This window comes from Rhizopus microsporus (assembly GCF_002708625.1).
Source record: "Rhizopus microsporus ATCC 52813 unplaced genomic scaffold scaffold_1, whole genome shotgun sequence".
NCBI classification, from domain to species: domain Eukaryota; kingdom Fungi; phylum Mucoromycota; class Mucoromycetes; order Mucorales; family Rhizopodaceae; genus Rhizopus; species Rhizopus microsporus.
In genome coordinates this window covers 912,954-928,991 of record NW_019671916.1, presented here as the reverse complement: position 1 = coordinate 928,991, position 16,038 = coordinate 912,954, and the positions used below count along the sequence as shown (strand labels likewise).

At 37.2% G+C, this 16,038-nt stretch overlaps 8 protein-coding genes across 8 annotated transcripts in view; all 8 read right to left on the bottom strand.

Moving 5' to 3' along the window:
• Positions 1-1,023, bottom strand: part of RHIMIDRAFT_5336 (uncharacterized protein) — a 3,604-nt gene extending 2,581 nt beyond the window's left edge. Inside the window, exons 1-2 of the mRNA XM_023615370.1 lie at positions 768-1,023; positions 112-711 (exon numbers count right to left, since the gene is read on the bottom strand). Coding sequence (XP_023470966.1) covers positions 112-711; positions 768-956 — 789 coding nt within the window. The 5' untranslated portion in view covers positions 957-1,023. The remainder of the gene's footprint in view (positions 1-111; positions 712-767) is intronic.
• A 3,206-nt stretch (positions 1,024-4,229) lies between these two features.
• RHIMIDRAFT_253508 (uncharacterized protein) lies at positions 4,230-5,358 on the bottom strand. The gene is made up of 3 exons (XM_023611023.1): positions 5,222-5,358; positions 5,086-5,169; positions 4,230-5,023 (listed from the first exon to the last, which is right to left on the bottom strand). The coding sequence occupies exons 1-3, from the start codon at positions 5,340-5,342 to the stop codon at positions 4,401-4,403; spliced, it is 828 nt and encodes a 275-aa protein (XP_023470965.1). The 5' UTR covers positions 5,343-5,358; the 3' UTR covers positions 4,230-4,400.
• Positions 5,359-5,528: 170 nt separating this feature from the next.
• On the bottom strand, positions 5,529-6,435 carry RHIMIDRAFT_195528 (uncharacterized protein; the record flags this gene model as incomplete). Its single annotated transcript, XM_023606050.1, has 4 exons — positions 5,529-5,596; positions 5,648-5,699; positions 5,757-5,817; positions 5,867-6,435. 4 exons carry the CDS (start codon positions 6,433-6,435, stop codon positions 5,529-5,531), a joined length of 750 nt encoding a protein of 249 aa, XP_023470964.1.
• Positions 6,436-7,059: 624 nt separating this feature from the next.
• On the bottom strand, positions 7,060-7,662 carry RHIMIDRAFT_195480 (uncharacterized protein; the record flags this gene model as incomplete). Its single annotated transcript, XM_023606043.1, has 1 exon — positions 7,060-7,662. A coding segment is annotated over one exon (603 nt), but the record flags the coding sequence as incomplete, so codon positions are not given.
• Positions 7,663-7,943: 281 nt separating this feature from the next.
• Positions 7,944-8,829, bottom strand: RHIMIDRAFT_284894 (putative smc6 protein; the record flags this gene model as incomplete). The annotated part of the gene is made up of 4 exons (XM_023613219.1): positions 7,944-7,972; positions 8,011-8,606; positions 8,657-8,738; positions 8,760-8,829. 4 exons carry the CDS (start codon positions 8,827-8,829, stop codon positions 7,944-7,946), a joined length of 777 nt encoding a protein of 258 aa, XP_023470962.1.
• A 467-nt stretch (positions 8,830-9,296) lies between these two features.
• RHIMIDRAFT_253502 (uncharacterized protein) lies at positions 9,297-10,103 on the bottom strand. The gene is made up of 2 exons (XM_023611022.1): positions 9,783-10,103; positions 9,297-9,727 (listed from the first exon to the last, which is right to left on the bottom strand). Exons 1-2 carry the CDS (start codon positions 10,069-10,071, stop codon positions 9,393-9,395), a joined length of 624 nt encoding a protein of 207 aa, XP_023470961.1. The 5' UTR covers positions 10,072-10,103; the 3' UTR covers positions 9,297-9,392.
• A 666-nt stretch (positions 10,104-10,769) lies between these two features.
• RHIMIDRAFT_253498 (uncharacterized protein) lies at positions 10,770-13,584 on the bottom strand. The gene is made up of 8 exons (XM_023611021.1): positions 13,318-13,584; positions 12,615-13,265; positions 12,457-12,564; positions 12,109-12,371; positions 12,051-12,053; positions 11,667-11,991; positions 11,099-11,618; positions 10,770-11,045 (listed from the first exon to the last, which is right to left on the bottom strand). The coding sequence occupies exons 1-8, from the start codon at positions 13,546-13,548 to the stop codon at positions 10,801-10,803; spliced, it is 2,346 nt and encodes a 781-aa protein (XP_023470960.1). The 5' UTR covers positions 13,549-13,584; the 3' UTR covers positions 10,770-10,800.
• Positions 13,585-13,865: 281 nt separating this feature from the next.
• RHIMIDRAFT_195883 (MFS general substrate transporter) lies at positions 13,866-15,420 on the bottom strand (the record flags this gene model as incomplete). Its single annotated transcript, XM_023606080.1, has 3 exons — positions 13,866-14,206; positions 14,263-15,035; positions 15,080-15,420. 3 exons carry the CDS (start codon positions 15,418-15,420, stop codon positions 13,866-13,868), a joined length of 1,455 nt encoding a protein of 484 aa, XP_023470959.1.
• Between the last annotated feature and the right edge of the window lie 618 nt (positions 15,421-16,038).

The window sequence follows — 16,038 nt, the reverse complement described above, 5'->3', positions numbered from 1 at the left end:
CAAAAGTTTGAGCTTTCGTTGTCATGAATCTATTTCTTTTTATTACTTGGTGAAGCACTTTCGGAAAATGTAGACGCTGATCGAGCGGCCTAGTTTCAATTTGTATCTAACCATTAAAGCTTCTTGTCTTCTTTTTTCTTCTTCCTTTTGTCTTGCTTCTTCTTGCATTTTTCTTCTTCTTTCTACTTCTTCTTGTCTTGACCGTTCTCTTTCTTCTTCTTCAGCTTTCATGCGAGCTCTTTGTTGAAGCTGTTCTTGTTCTTTTCTCGCATTCATTTCTTGTTTCTTTAATTCAGCTTCATATTCATCCTGAAACTTGACATAAGTAGCCGGAACTATACCAGATTTTCCATCTTTATGCTCAATTGTCCACCAGTCAGAGCTGCTGACATAATCTGTTACTAATATCTGTTCATTCTCGTCCAGTTGTGTTTCTTCTTTATCTTGAGGGTCGAATTTGTAGAGGGCAATTGCCCATTTTGGTTCACAAGCAGGTGTGTCTATACTTGTACCTGTTTCTTTTGGTGAAGTTAATTCTTCTGTATAGTTACGGGGAATAAGACCAAATTGATCATCTTTTGTTGCTGCAAAGTACCAATCAGGATCATCCTTATAATACAAGGTCATTACATCATCAATTTTAAAGGAAAGTTCTTCGGATGATTGTGCCTGATAGTCATACAATGCTTTTACTGTTCCAATAGATTTATTCTAAAAATAGAAAGAGTTGAGCAAACCCTTTTTATATGTGTGTAGCAGCCACGAACTTTTTCAATATAGTTGGAAGGGACTAAGCCAATAGGTCCATCAAAGTCTTTTGTTACAAGTTGAGCTTTATACCAATCAGGGTCATCTTTGTCAATTATCAAAAGGGTGTCATCTGCTTTTAAGGATAATTCTTCATTACTCCGAGACTGGTAATCATAAAGGGCAGTGCATATATCAATAAACTTCATATGTATTATGCTTTTTAAAAAAAGAGAAAGAGAAAGAAAGGAGTGTGTGTGTGTTTTATATAAGGACAAGAAAGAAAAGAGGTGTTTATAAAAGCAAAAATATCATCGTGATATTGATGACACATGAAGGAGAATTGAGAGGCCGACAGACCGAATTAGATTGGAAGACCAAATGCTGAGCTGGCTGGCGTTTTATTGTTTAAATGGATATAAAGCAAGTAAACTATCCTTATAGTAAAGCTACTTTAGATGACTTGTCTTTCTGAGCATTTGTCAAGGACATTTTTTCATTGATTCTTTACAATAACTAAAAATGTGAATAGGATTGAGTTCTCTGTGTGAATAATATGGTATTGGCAACCTCTGTTATCCAAATATTGCTCTACTTTTATCACTGTGTCCATAATCATAATAAAGAAACTTTATCCCATGATTGCAAATAAGGGGAAGCAAAGACTTAATATCAGATAATTACCACTGATAAAGTTGAAGTAGCTCACTGCAAAACTATAGGCACTTGCTCAAAAATGAAATAAAAAAGTCGTTTAATTATAGTGTAAAACTTTGTCTACAATAAAATAAATAATCATCAAAGACAGCATATGCGATAAGTTTATTTAAAAGAACAGAATAAACAACAGTATCCTCTGAATGTTGTTAGTTACAGTCATTCTATTGTCATCCTTTTTTTTTTTTTTTTTTTGTAAGCTAATTCCGTTATGTAGCCGGTTATTGTGGGTAATTAAGCTAAGAATACAGTTAAGAAGAATAATTTTATTTGATGATAATTTTTAATGGCCAATAAATACATAGCATTTTCATGCTGTACTGCCTGGGTCAGGTCGCAGTGAGAAGGAATGAAAAACCTTTTTGGGATTAAAGGGAAAATGTAAAATTATTACGTATTAGAGATGATAGTTAACTATCTGAAAGTTTTTGCTGAATGTAACAAAGGGCTCACCAAGATGGTTTGAAGCTTCAGGGAACTGAGAGTGAGCTAAGTAGTCCATTTCGAGTAATATTGCATATATGGAAGGCCAACGAATGAGCCAGGCATCGATTGATTTCCTCACCTTCTTGGTAAGGAATGTTGGTGGTAAGAAGTTTAAAAGATGGGAAAGCGGATCGTCAATAGATTTGGGCAGCTGAAGGCGGTTGTGCATACCTAAACAAGAAAAGTTATGCAAGTGTGAAAAAAGTTCATTTGGAAGAAAGGGGCAGGCTTAGGGTTTACCAAGAGGTAATCAACCAAGTCGTCATCGCACGCAACGAGACCGTTTATTTCTTGTCATTGGTATTCGAAGAATGGGGTCAACAATTAGATCATTACGGCAATGGGACAGAAGTTTAAATGCTTTTCTTGGAGCTTGGAACGGTGGTTGTCAATCAGGAACTGTCTTCGTTTTCTAATAAAATTATTATGAGACATAGCTTCAAGATGCTCATTGCTGATTGATGTCCATAAAATTGATTTGGGTAGTTGGAACCATTTCGAGATACGTTGCGATTGTATGTATGGTAGCAGTTTTGTTAATAATGCATCGTCTGGTAGGAAGGAGGTTCTGAAAAGAAATTATGCTTGAAGTATGGAAATACGATCCTTCATGTTCGGTAAATTTGTTAAGTGTAGCATTACCTTGGTAAAGGTGAAGGGTCGTTCGCCGAAAATTTGACGAATGCATTGGCTTTGGCAGTTTTCGAGAGATTGAATTTCTCGTAGATTAAAGGTTGTAATTGCTAGACCATATTCTAGTTGTGGCCGGACTATCTGGGCATAGAAACGTGCTGAAAGGAGGCAATCAAGCCCATTTTTGTTGACTCCAAGAGTAATAAGTTATCTCATCGCTCTAAGTGCTTTGTTGATGTTTTTTTGTAAAAGTGCTGATTTGTCGGCAATACCACCGGATTTTATAGGAACACCAAGGTACGGGAAGTAGTCTTCGTTGGGTAGTTCACTATTGTAGAGGTATTATTTTTGACGTGTAGGGTTGGGATCAATAACAACGCACTTTTTAGGATTGCATCGATAACTTAAAGACTGTGCCCTTTGCATTTGGAAAGGAGGGAGTGCATTGAATCAACATCGTCCACATACAATAGGCTGTTTAACTTTGGAGCGACAATGAGAGGGTCATTAAAATCTGTGTCGACGAAAGGTGCTAGTCGTAAGAAATTTGGAAGGTTATTGATATAGACTGAGTATAGGTAAGGTGATAATACAGACCCTTGCAGGACGCTAGTTTCTGGATGAAAACGGGAGGAGTTGTGGTTACTGACGTGTATGATGAGATAACCATTACAATAACTCGAGTATAATTTTACAGTAGAGTGTACATTCTACTTTGTATTTCTCTACCGCATGTGAAAAGAAAAGAATAAGCGTACTGACAACATTGATAAATAATCACACCATTGATATTAATATAAATAGCAGCCATAGATTCTCTACCCAGGTAAACCCTCATACAAACTTTATAATATTTAGCTCTTCTTAATAAAGAATCGAACTCGCAAGTCATTGACTCAATAGTCTTTTTACAATAACAAAGCTGAATACAATAAGACTGCAGTAAATATATTCGAGACTTCAAATTTTTCCTTTGAACACCAAAAAGAGAAATTTACTGACTTATTTATAATGGAAATTAAGAAAGACGATAAAATCAATTTAGAGCTTCAAGTCATGCTGAACCAACTAATTTTGTTAAACGTTGCCGAACCCGTTGTTTATGGGATTGTGATTAAAGGTAATAATATATATGTATACCGTATAGCGATATATATAAATGTAACTTTATAATTTATAGAGCATGAGCCTAAAATTTACCAAATGACTTTCAAGAATGGCATTTATCTCGTATGTGACAGAAAGATTGTATTTATCGAGAAATACAAAGGATGTTTGCCTTGTTCCTCGCGTGGTTACAATTTTTTGATGTAGTATACGAATTTATGAAGCATCGTCATAATTACGCGAGAGCTAAGTGATCTTGATTGTTCCCGCCCTCCTCTCTCTGCTTTCTTCTCGGTTTGTTTGTTTGTTATATTCTCACTCAAGAAGATAAAGGATCAAAAGAAAAGTTTTTATATTACTGTGTTTTATTTTACAAAGCTCGAAGTGTAATTAATAAACTTAGTTTCGTTAGACTACTATAAGTTCTCTTTTTTTTTTCACTGGTTTTGTGATGAATATATTGATGGTCAAAATTCCTACTGCTTGCTAGGAATTTCTACTGAATCTCAAAAAATTCTACTGGCAAAGCACTATAGTAGGCACTTTATGTCGAATATGGTACAATAAAAATAGTAGATATTTATTTCTTTTTTAGGTAAATATATATACTTATAAGTGTGTGTGTGTATAATATACAAAGTGGTGATGATATACAATCATAAAAGATATATGAATAAGATCGGAAATGGAACAAGCTTTCTTTATATATCCTATACACGTCTCCAACCACCGCCATAAGGATAGCGTTCTTTCCAACCTCTATAGGTAGCAGAATCACGTCGAATCATACACCATTGAATTAAGGAACCAACGAGAGCAAGACCTAAACAGCCAGCGAGCATACCCCTTAAAGCAGGTGTTGCGTCAACTACTAAATCCATAGTTCTTGCATGCAGGAGTTGATTGACAAGTTCCAAGAATCCGGTCTTGACGTAGATATCGACACCGACAAAGATAGCAAAAGAACCAATGAATGCAGTAGCAATGACAAATACTGGACGTTCGAGGAAAGCGATGAGAATAACACCAGCAACAACAAAACAAACAATCAAGATAGCTCGACCCCAATTGGACTGAATAAGACCATTTGTATTCCATGACAACAACCAAAGGGCAGCCAAGTAACCAAGCAGAGCGCCTAATAGGTACACTGCTAAAAAGAAGCAGCAACATAATAATCCACCACAGAGAACACCGGCAACAATACTGACAACCAACAAGATCGTATCCGTATTAGCTCCGTAATCTGCTTTGGCATTTGTCAGGACAATAAAGGCAACATTAGCGCCTACATAAAATCCAACGATGAACATTGTAAAACTTTGAAATACGCCTAATTGAATTTTATAAAATATTAGTTATTGTCTAGCAACAAATCAAAATAAGTGAATGTACCTCCAAGAAAACATAGATAACCACCCGTAACAAAAGCAACTACACTAAATACGATACCATGTACTGTCACTGTATGACCGGCAACTATTGTTAAAAAGGTTAATAAACAATAATATCAAGTAGTAATAAGTGTTACATGTAATAGTGGCTGAATTTCCATCAACACTTCCAATAGGTGCAGCATCGGCAAGGAATGTACCAAGAATAGCCAACAATAGGAATAAATACAATGTAGTATTTCGTTTAGAGAAAAACATAATAATAATAATGAATAAAAGCAAGAAAAAAAAAAAAAAGAAAGTTTTAGGGCATTTTTATACATGTATTTTTGTGCCGATGATTTATTTATAAATAGTTTCTTGGCGTAACATAAATTCCGTTTATTCAAGGCCTCATGGTTGCTTTGTGATACGTTGCATCAGCCACATCACCTCCTCCTTTCCCTAACGACGCTCGGGATCAGCCAAGCGATGAATAGTGACATAAGGGCCAGGTACTAAATTACTTGCATCTAAATAGAAAAAAGTTAGTATCATATAAGGGGAACCTTTATTTGATTTACCTTGTGGAGTAATTAAAATATACTGTGATGAATTATCCCCAGCAGCGTTCATCTATATCAAGAAGTGTATTAGTGGACAATGCTCTTCTATATTACTCCTAATACATACGATCATGTTCATTGTCTGTTTTCTATTCACAGCATCCATAAATACATCAAATTCATCAAGACTAAATTTCTATTAGTGTCTATTTAAATGTAAATTACAGTGAAACTTACCAAATAACAGGCGAACTAATACTTTGCCATAAAGACAAGAGTAAACTGATCTGGGAGTATGACTTTTCACCGCCGGATAGTGATCTTGAATCCTTTTGTCGGCTTCCCTTACTGTATTGATCACCTGTAGCAACCCGGATTTCTAACTTCTTTGCCCTGTGGTTAAACTTTAATGCTCCCTCATCTCCTCTCTTCAAAAGGTAATATGCAAAATATGTCTTGGCAGCGAGCGCTATGTAATCTCTAAACGTTTCCCACCTTTCCACGCGATGGCTTAGCATTTTTCCTAATGCTCTACATAGCTTTTCCATGTGTTCAATCAGGCTTTTTGCGTCTTTCCATTCTTGCATAACCCTAATCGCTGTTGCTTCAATTTCAGCCACAGAGGCGCCGATATCTTGTGCTATGCGCTCTGCTTGGCTTTCAAGGTACCTTATTTCTTTTTCAATATCCGTAGGATTTCTATTGGTTTCCACTCGATTAGGGTATTCGTCAATACTATCCTTTATCCATTGTTTAACTAGCTTTTCGCATTCTATATACTGTGTCTTGCGGGCTTCATATCTCATCCTGTCGTTCTCTTGATCGGCCTTGAACCTATCCGACTCGTTCATAGCCTCTCTTTTTTGTCTTTCAAGTTGTTCAATCTTTTTTCTATATCCATTTGATACGCTTTCTTTAGCATTCTCTCTTTGTTCAATAACACGGATCTTCTTCATGACTTCTTTAAGTTCGCTATGAACCTTTTCCTTTTGGCCTATGATACTCTTAAATTGCTGAGCATAGTTACGGATCGTCTCGTCACACTTTCTGATATCCTCTTCGTACATTTGTAAGTCAACAGGCTCATCCTCTTTAAGCTCGTCTTGCTTTAGTTCAATTCTATTTTTAAGGTTTCCAATTTCTTTTTGTAGTATATTGTAATGACTTCGACATTCATGATAACGTTTTCTCACTTCGCCCATCAAGATGTCTACTCTCTTAATTTCTGCAGTAAGCTCGTCGTATTCTTTTCTTAGTTGAACAGCTTCCTCTTTCTTTTCTTGGATTTGCTTTCCGATGTCTGTATGGAACCGTGGGAGTCCCCTGTAGGGCTCTAGTGTATCTGTCTTCATACCCTTTTTACCACCTACTTTATGTCCACTACTAGTAAAGCAGAGCTCGACATTACGTGGTCTGTTCCTCATCAATCGATCAGCCTCTTCACGGTTTTCCATTAGAATAGTGGATTCAATTTTGTTAGCAATGATCATCTGACGCTTAACCCACTCGTCTTTGAATGTCAAGGCTCTTAGCGCTGTAAGGTGTTGTTCATCAGGCTCGCCCTCTGCATATTCAAACAAATCGTAAGGAGCAACCATCACAGGAATATAGCTCATGTTATTTCTTTTGAGAATCTCTATAAGAAGTTGTTTATCTTGGAAGCTTTCAACTACAAACGCATTCAGGGTTTTGCCCAAGTAGGATTCCAAGATATTGGCATACTGGGAATACTTGAGCTGAACGAACGTGCCAAAGGGTCCAACAGGACGTCTCTTTTGCCAACGATTTTCGCGACGAATCTCTTCCAGAACCTTTGGCATATTTTCACCGTAAGCTGTGAGATGATTGCCTCGCTGAGTCTCCATACTACGAACTTGGTTTTGAAGTTGAATAGCCTGGTTTCTTTTAAGTGATGATTCTCGTTCCAAGCCTTCCTTTTTTTCTTTGAGCTTCTCCATTTCCTTTTCCAAGTCTTCCTGTTCCTTTTCTACTTTTTCACGTTTCTTTCTGCGCTCTTGAACCTTTTCTTGCATTTTATCGATTTCTTCTTGAATATCCGTTCGCTTCTTTCTGCTATTCGCTTCTAGCTTGGCGGTTTCAGCTTCCAGTAGCTTCTGATTCTGCTCTCTTTTAGCCTTTGTAATTTTCACGTCTCGATTGATTGCAGCTAAATCCATCTATATACACAAAAATGAGACTACTAAAAAGACACAATTGATCAACACTTACATCAAAATTACGAACTGAATCTTCTAACTTTTGCTTTTCTGCTGATAGCTTATTCTTTTCTTCTTCATCTGGATTCGGTCCATTCTTAAACTCTTCCCAATCGGCTCTTACTTTCTCGATAGATTCAGTCTTTTGTCTAATTCTCAGTTTACTTGTCTCATGTCTTTCTTGAGACTCTTTGTAAGTCCTTTCTAATAATTCAACATCCCTTTTGAGTTGAGCAGCTTCTTTTTCTTTTGCAATGATCTGTGACCAAACAAGTTCATTATTCAATGCATCAATCTTACTGTCTATCTCCTTGGCTTCCTGAATATCCTGTTGTCGTCGTGCTGCCTCATTGGCTCTCTCCAACAAAGCAGGTAAGGCTTGCTTCTTACGTTCGATCGTTTTCATTGCTGTCTCCAGACTCTCACGTACGCTGTCAAAATCATTTCGTAACTGTGTTAACTGTGTGCCGTGCATAAAAAGTCTATACTTGTCTTCAGAAGAACTGTCGCTAAGAAATTTTCTAGCCATGTCCTGAGTCAAGACAACAAGTGGGTTATTGACCATAATATTCATATGATCCAAAATAGCAACCAAATCCTCCTTTTTTGTTGAAATAACTCTGCCAGAAGAGTTCTTGATCTTGTAAGGTGAGGCACCGTCACGGTTGAGTCTACGTTCGACAATGATATAATCAGGAAATATATCTGGTTTATATGCGTGTTCTCCGCGGTTGGTAATATGAATAGTGATGATTGCAGCACTATAAAAGTTCATTAGTGGCTCATTTTACTTTCTATTATAATTCTTTACTTTGTGCCTTCTTTGATCAGTGAAGAGACTGTCTTTGCACGATTGGTCATACTAGCATTGGCCCCAAGAGCAATCGTAAGTGCTGTCAAAATGGCGCTCTTACCACTTCCGTTATGTCCAATAACAAAGTTGATCTTGGGTCCAAAGTCGACTTTTAAATATTTATGACACATAAAGTTAACAACCTCAACCCTTGCAATAGTGCCATATGTCATAATATCCTATACATTGTACATTGTTGGCAGAGAGTTTTTTTTTTCTTTTTTTTAACTTGATTGTTACCAAATCATTAAATTCAACGGTCTGACGTGAAGATTGTGCCACTTGTGGTGTAAAGACTAAATCATTATCCTCTAATTCGTCTTCTTCCGATTCATTTGTAAACCTTTCCTCTTCTTCTTCCTCTTCATGTCTGGCAATCTTTCTTGATCTCTTTTCTTTAACTAATTCAGGCGATTCCTACTTTTGATCATGAGAAAAAAAAAAAGATGCTGCAGGGAATTCAAGGTACTAACATACGTCAGAAGGTTCATCAAGTGAATCATTAGAAAGACGACGTTTTAAGGATGGCATTTCTATATAAAGGATTGCGTAGTGTTTAGAAGAAGAAAAAAAAATGAAAGTCTCACTTTTAAATGCAGGCGCATCTTTTGTATGTCTTTTTACAATTTATGTGTGAGATTTATTAGAGAGCAAAAAAGACGAATTACATACAATAATATAGTAATACTTTGAATTATAACAAGTGTTGGGCAGCAACAATAGCAGCCAAACCAACAGCAACCATAACCTGAGCTGGGTTGCTGTTTTGAGAAGCAGAAGAAGCGTGAGAGGCACCGGCACCCTGTGAAGTTTGGCTGGAAGTAGAAGAAGATGAAACAGAGGCAGGAGTAGCTACTGCACCAGAATTGTTGGTGTTACTATTAGCAGAAGAAGAAGAAGAAGGGGCAGAGTTAGCAGAGGGAGTAGAATCAGAGGAACTTTGAGCAGGAAGAGGGCCACCAGTTCCACCTTCGATGGTAAAAGCACCCGTGAAAGCAATGTCTGGAGAAGTACCAAGTTCAAAAGCATCTAAAGAATATATTTGTTATACATGAAAGCTTAAAATAGGCTGCTTATTGCTTACAATCATTGCCATCAGGAAGCTCCTTGGGGACTTTCCAAACGTATTTCATGTCATTAGCGTTTACATTAGTAGCAATAGTCATAAGAGGTTGAAGGGCAGTAGCAGGGCCTTTAGCCAAAACGATCTGAGGGATAGTAGATACTTTTGAATTGACCCAGGAGATAATCACTTCAGTTCCGGCCTTGACACGAGTATTTGCCAAAGGAGATGTAATAGACACGATGGGAGTTTGTGCAGAGACAAAAGAGACAATATAAGCAGCAGAGACGAGTAATGCAGCGAGTTTCATATTAAAAAAGAGATATTGTAGATGAAAAGGACGAGAGTTTTTTTTTTTTTTCTAGGATAGTGAACTCGTATTTATACTCATTTTCTTTAAGGAGAAAATAATAAGGAAACAACAAAAAGAAGTAGTGATAAAAAAGTGATCGTGTTCAGGGAGGCAGTAAAGAGCGAATACTTTTCCCTTTGAAAACCTGATGCTTTAGAGCAACTTCTCCTTACATATTATAAAGCTTGTTGCTCCTGATGCCTTGAACGTTGTTTACTCCTATAAACTCATGGAAATGATCTATCCTACTTTAGATAAGGCTCTCTATTCTATTCCCCTCCCCCTTTTTTTTGACAGAAAATCTATTTCTTTCTGGCTGACATGTATGTTTTGTCTATCAATCCAATTGATAAAGTTTTGCTCCTCTTTTGCGTTAATCTAACCTCTCCTTCCCCCCCCCTCCTAAACATTATTTTTGATCAACATATACTTGAAATAAATGATCTTTATATTAAACGAGCGTGGCATTCAAGTTAGAATGGTCAATTAAAGTTGAAGGATATGGAGATTTATGAATCGTTGAATTAATATGAGACTATTTATCACAGTTCTTTAAGATTGGATATGATTGCTTTATTACGTAGTTATTATTTTAGGTTATTGTTGTGTATGTACAAAGGGCTTGTTTATATATATTTTACATATCAATTATATATATATATTATATATATATATATATACAACGTATTACAGTCTCTGACAATAGTTAATAGGAACCCAACCAGATGAATCACTATCCTTAAGTGTTCCATACCACCAATCTGGATCCATGTGATCTTCGTCTTGGTGTACAACTAGGATATCACCTCTTTTCACATTCAACTTGTCTTTTTCATATGGCTGATAGTCGTAAAGCACCACACATTCAAAGTCATGTGGGAGGTTTTCCTGTGATGTAAAACTTGGTTGGGATGTGTAGACTTTGCTAGATGCTATAGATAAATAATTAGTAATGTGTTGTTCCTGAGCAAAAAACGTGGTTTACCTGTAGAATTTAATGAATGTAAGGATCGTAAAGATCGTTGGTCAAAAGAAGAGCTACTTTCTGTTCTTGTCACATAACGATCAGGATGCAGTATATCAATTTGATCAGCAATGACCTGTAGTCTTTCATACTGCTGCATATATTTTGTGATAATCTCCGCATAGCCTGACGCTGCCTTCTCTCCCAAATGCTGCTCGACTAGCTTTGTCCATTCTCGTTGCATGAGTTTATAAAACTTGGTTTGAACATGCGCTAATCCACCAACGAGAATATCAAAATACTTGGCAGTCAATTCAAAGAACTTGGGAAGTTCCTCCACAAGTTGTGCATTGATAGAAACGTAGGCATCAGCAGACTCTTGAAGCGCTTTGTCTGGGATATCCCCCTTAGATTTCATGTCTCGTACCCGATCATAATCTATCATCTTTAATGACCGTTTATGAATCACTTGAGCTGGATTTTCAAAGACCTTTAAGAATTCATCAATGCGACTATAGACAAACCCACGGACGTCATTATCCTAGTCAGAGTAAATAAGCCATACTATTGTTAAAACTCTTTTCCTTACTAATTCTCTAGATAGCGATACTGATAAGTGAGACGCCATTTTACTAAATTCTTGTATGTTTGACATGCTCTTCACTCGAACACCACCCCAAGAGCTGTAGAATGTATCAAAGTTACATGCAAGTTGATGTAGATTTTCAAACATGATCTTTATATGTCGCACCCAGCCCTGTACGTCTCTAGCCAACTGTCGAATGTTTTCTTGCTGTTCTTCAAATTTTGTATGTAGTGCTTCAAACAGAATATCGTGGGTTGGTTCCACAGCAAAGCCTGTTGCTTGCTTTAAACGCTGAGCACGTCTCGTGAATTTTTTGTTGATACCATGTCTATTAAAACAAATAAGTCTTTTGTATATAAATCGTTATACACACAGTCGTCTTACACCACCTAATAAAGACATTAGTTTTTCTAGTCTCCCTTTCAAGCATTTGTTTCTCTTTCTTACATTAATATCTGTCTTCTTTTTATCACCAACTATTTTCTCCACAATATCCTTTCTTCTCTTGATCTCATTAATATTCTCTGCTACTTCTTCTATTTCTTTGAGCGCAGAAGCAAGATCATCATGATCCAAATGTGTAGGCGAGGTAAGCGTTAGAATCTCTCTTAATAACAGTGGATATTTGAGGACTCTCTGCACAGGTTTAATCAGTAAACTACCTAGATCCCAGCTAGTTGTTTTCCCCTGAAGCTGCTCTTGACATTTCTATTCACATTATTAAAAAAAAGAGTTGTTTTTTTTTTTTTTAGTTATTCTGAACATACTACTTTTTAGTTTTTCAGCAGCTTACATTTAAAAATGCCTGAGCTTCTGCCTGTGTCTCCAGTTCCTGTAATCTTAACACAGCATCTTCGTGCCTCTTGCAGTAGTCACTATAAATACTATCTATGGTACGCATCTAAAGATACAAAGGTAAGTAAAACAATAGAGCAAATTGTTGAGACTCACTGATTCTCTAAAAGCTGTTCCTATCGTATCCTGTTCATATGAGTGTTCGAGTAAGACCACAAATGACTTTTCAAACTCGACAATATCCAACAGGTTGCTAAATAAATGCCGTACATCTGACCTTGAAAGACACTCTACAGCTTGATCATAGTATATCTCCTTTAGTAGTGACATATCCTTTTGGTAGGCTCTTTCTGTCTCGAGCAACTCTGTCATGACCTTTTTACGCTTTGATCCTGTGACTTGAGGTGATACTGTACCAAATGAATCTACTGTTTCGGTTGTAGGCTGCCTTCGTATAGAATTCTTGAGTGCTTCTTGTTGCTGTTGAGGGGTGTTGTTATTACTACTACTGCTACTAAACCAACTGCTAATCATACTCGAATGCCAGCCTTTCTTGTTTGAGTATTGTGAACTGGAAGTAGAAGATGTGCTCACGATGCTACTGTTTCCAGTTTCTGTGCGAGGAATAACGTTGGGCATATATAAAGAAGTGTCTGGTCGTGATCGAGGTTGTTCAGGCATTTCATTTCTTAATTTGGGTTTGGTGGGTAAAGTAGGTGGACCAGTTCTAGCAGGTATAATCACTTTCTCGGGTAATGCTGGTCCTGTCTTGGAAGGTTTCAAAGGTATTGGTGGTCGATAGTGGGTCTAGTAAAGCAAGTTAATACATGTTCTCTCGGAGAGTTTATTTTGTAATAACCTTGGGCTGAATAGGTATACTTGACTCGTTTTGAAATTTCGCACGAATGTCTTTAAAGGTAAGTGGAACTTCGTCTATTATTTGCTCCCTTAGCAAAGGAGGCTTCGATGGTGGAGTTGGCTTATCAAGATGACTTGGTTCAAATACACGCGAAAATCTGTTTATACTTTGACGTGATTGTGGTCTACGCTTTGTCTCTAATATCCTCGAGAAGGCGTCATTTCCATCCATGTTATTATTATGTGATTGTATAAATATAGAAAATAGAGAAAGAAAGAAAGCCTATACACAAAAGGTTGGAAATTGAAATATACACATGCGCATTTTCAGCCTCAGCGTTCTTCAATTCATGAGCAACTCTACGTTTTATCTACTGTCAACTAGGACAAATGATTACAAGTTGAGCAATCAATTGATCTGTTTCAAGGTACATAATATGTCTTTTTTTTAAAGAAAAAAAAAAGTCTAGAATATAGAACCCATCATACACTGATGATAATAATAAAGAAGCTTAATTTGGGGTATCCTTTTTTATTTACTTTACAGGCTTAAATTTTCACAAAAAGCTTCCCATTAGCCATGATCATACGTAAAATAAACATAATGATGGCAGATACCATCGTCACAGAACCTCCAAATTGAATAGCAGCTGTCCAGTTGTAAGCATTCAATAGCTTTCCTATCACTGGTGTTCCTACTAGGTTACCAAATACGGTTGTCATATAAGCCATACCAAGCCCACGCTGAATGTTCTCCACTCCAACGATATCTGCTGTGGTCACAGGTAATAAGGAAACAAAGCCGCCTGCCGTCAAACCGTAAAGAACACAGAAGGCAATAAAGGAGGCATAAGTAGTGGAGAATTGCCAGAGAATCATGGTAAATAGTGCTTTATGATTTATAACATTTAGCTTTGTATTCAATTCTTGTTTGTTATTTTCTTACCTGCCAAAAAAGTAAATGTAAACATGGTATTAAATCTTCCAACGCGATCTGCAAGATAGCCTAACGCAATACGGCAGATAGCATTTGTCGCCGACATAACGGAGATCATGGCCGCACCCGCAGATGCGTCTAAACCAAGATGCTGGGTAAATTGAGGAGCCAAGAAAAAGGGTGTGACATAACCAAAAGGTACAAAGAAACTGAAGGCAAGAAGCAGAATGTACCTTGTATTCATGAGACTCAAGTCAAACACATGATACCATTTATTTTTCCCCCCCTTCATAGGAGGCGGTCTGTAACGTGAATTGGCTAAGGCAGTTGAAATACAGAGTAGACCGAAACCAAAGGCGCCCTGTACTCGTAATGAATTGCGATATCCGATATTTGCAATCAAGTTTTGTGTCATGGGCGACAAACAGACACCACCAATGCCTGATCCGCTGACTGCAAGTCCAGTTGCTAATGCTCTTCGTCTAGTAAACCATTGCGAAGGCAAGGTAACTGAAGGTGAAAAGACAAAGGCCGAACCAAATCCATACAAGATACCCTGAGACAGATAGACATGCCAAAGCTCGGTAGCAAAACTTGCCAAAATTAATCCAAGCGGCGTAAGAATTGTGCCGATCACCATCGTTCCTCGAAATCCGAGTTTTTGAATAACAGGCGTCATAAAGACTCCCAAGCCTAATAGCATCGAATTTGCAGATGTGCCAACAAAGGCAATTCGAAATAGATCTGTCTTATCAGCATAGATTTCATTTACATATCTAGACCTATGTGTTAGTCGACTTTAAGGAGTGCTAATCATCTCTTTTACATCTTTTGATAATTTCCCCAGGAAAAGACGGTTCCGAATACAAAAAAATTTACAAGAAAACAGGAAATGACCGAGAGCCATCCAGGATTCCGTAGGCCTTCAGTATGATATGCCTCTTGTTTAAATTCGGGTTCTGATGGCTCTTCTTTACTATCAGTTGCTTTAGTGCTATGGTCTGTCTTTGTTCTGGATAATGTTTGTGTAATTTCTTCGAGGGATCCCAAGGCGGGAAAGGGTGCATATTCTAATACAGGTGGATAGTGTTCTTCGTGCTCTATAGATGATTGAACTGTTCTTTCATCACTATGTTGTGACTTGGTTGTATCTTCATTTGTTGTCATCGTTATTCAAGTGGAGAAGAAGAAGAAGAATTCAGCAAGGTACAACAATTAAAGATTTTGTTACACTTGGATCAGTAAAGGAAATGGGTAAAAGTTGACGCAGAGCGACGTTGACCTTCTGAATTTGCCATTTTTATATCATTTCTCGACATTTAAATAATATCAAGTATTTTATTAAGCGTTAAAGCAAGAAAAATACGTTGCATGGACAAGAAGAGACATTAAAAGCTCCTTTGGATTCAAAGGCAAGAATAAAGTTACTGAGAGTGTTCCATTCAAAGAGATGATTTCCTCGGGAAAGTAGGCCTTGCTGATGACCTCAGATTTAAATTCAGAAAAAATGACAGGATATGATTGGCGTGCTCTTTCAGTTGTTGATCCAAGACAATAACTACGTTTTGATACAATCAATAGATTCATTAGGCTCTACGTTTTGATACGATCTATAGAGTGATTGACAACTGTTGATATGAACTGGGCGTTACCATGAGTTAGTATTTTGGAGAGTGTATAAAATGTACGATAATTTTCTCGTAAGTGGAGTTTGCTACAGTCTCAGTAGTTGCAATCGCAACTACGCGAGTAATTGACCAATGCATTGTGGGAAGCTCTTCCGCA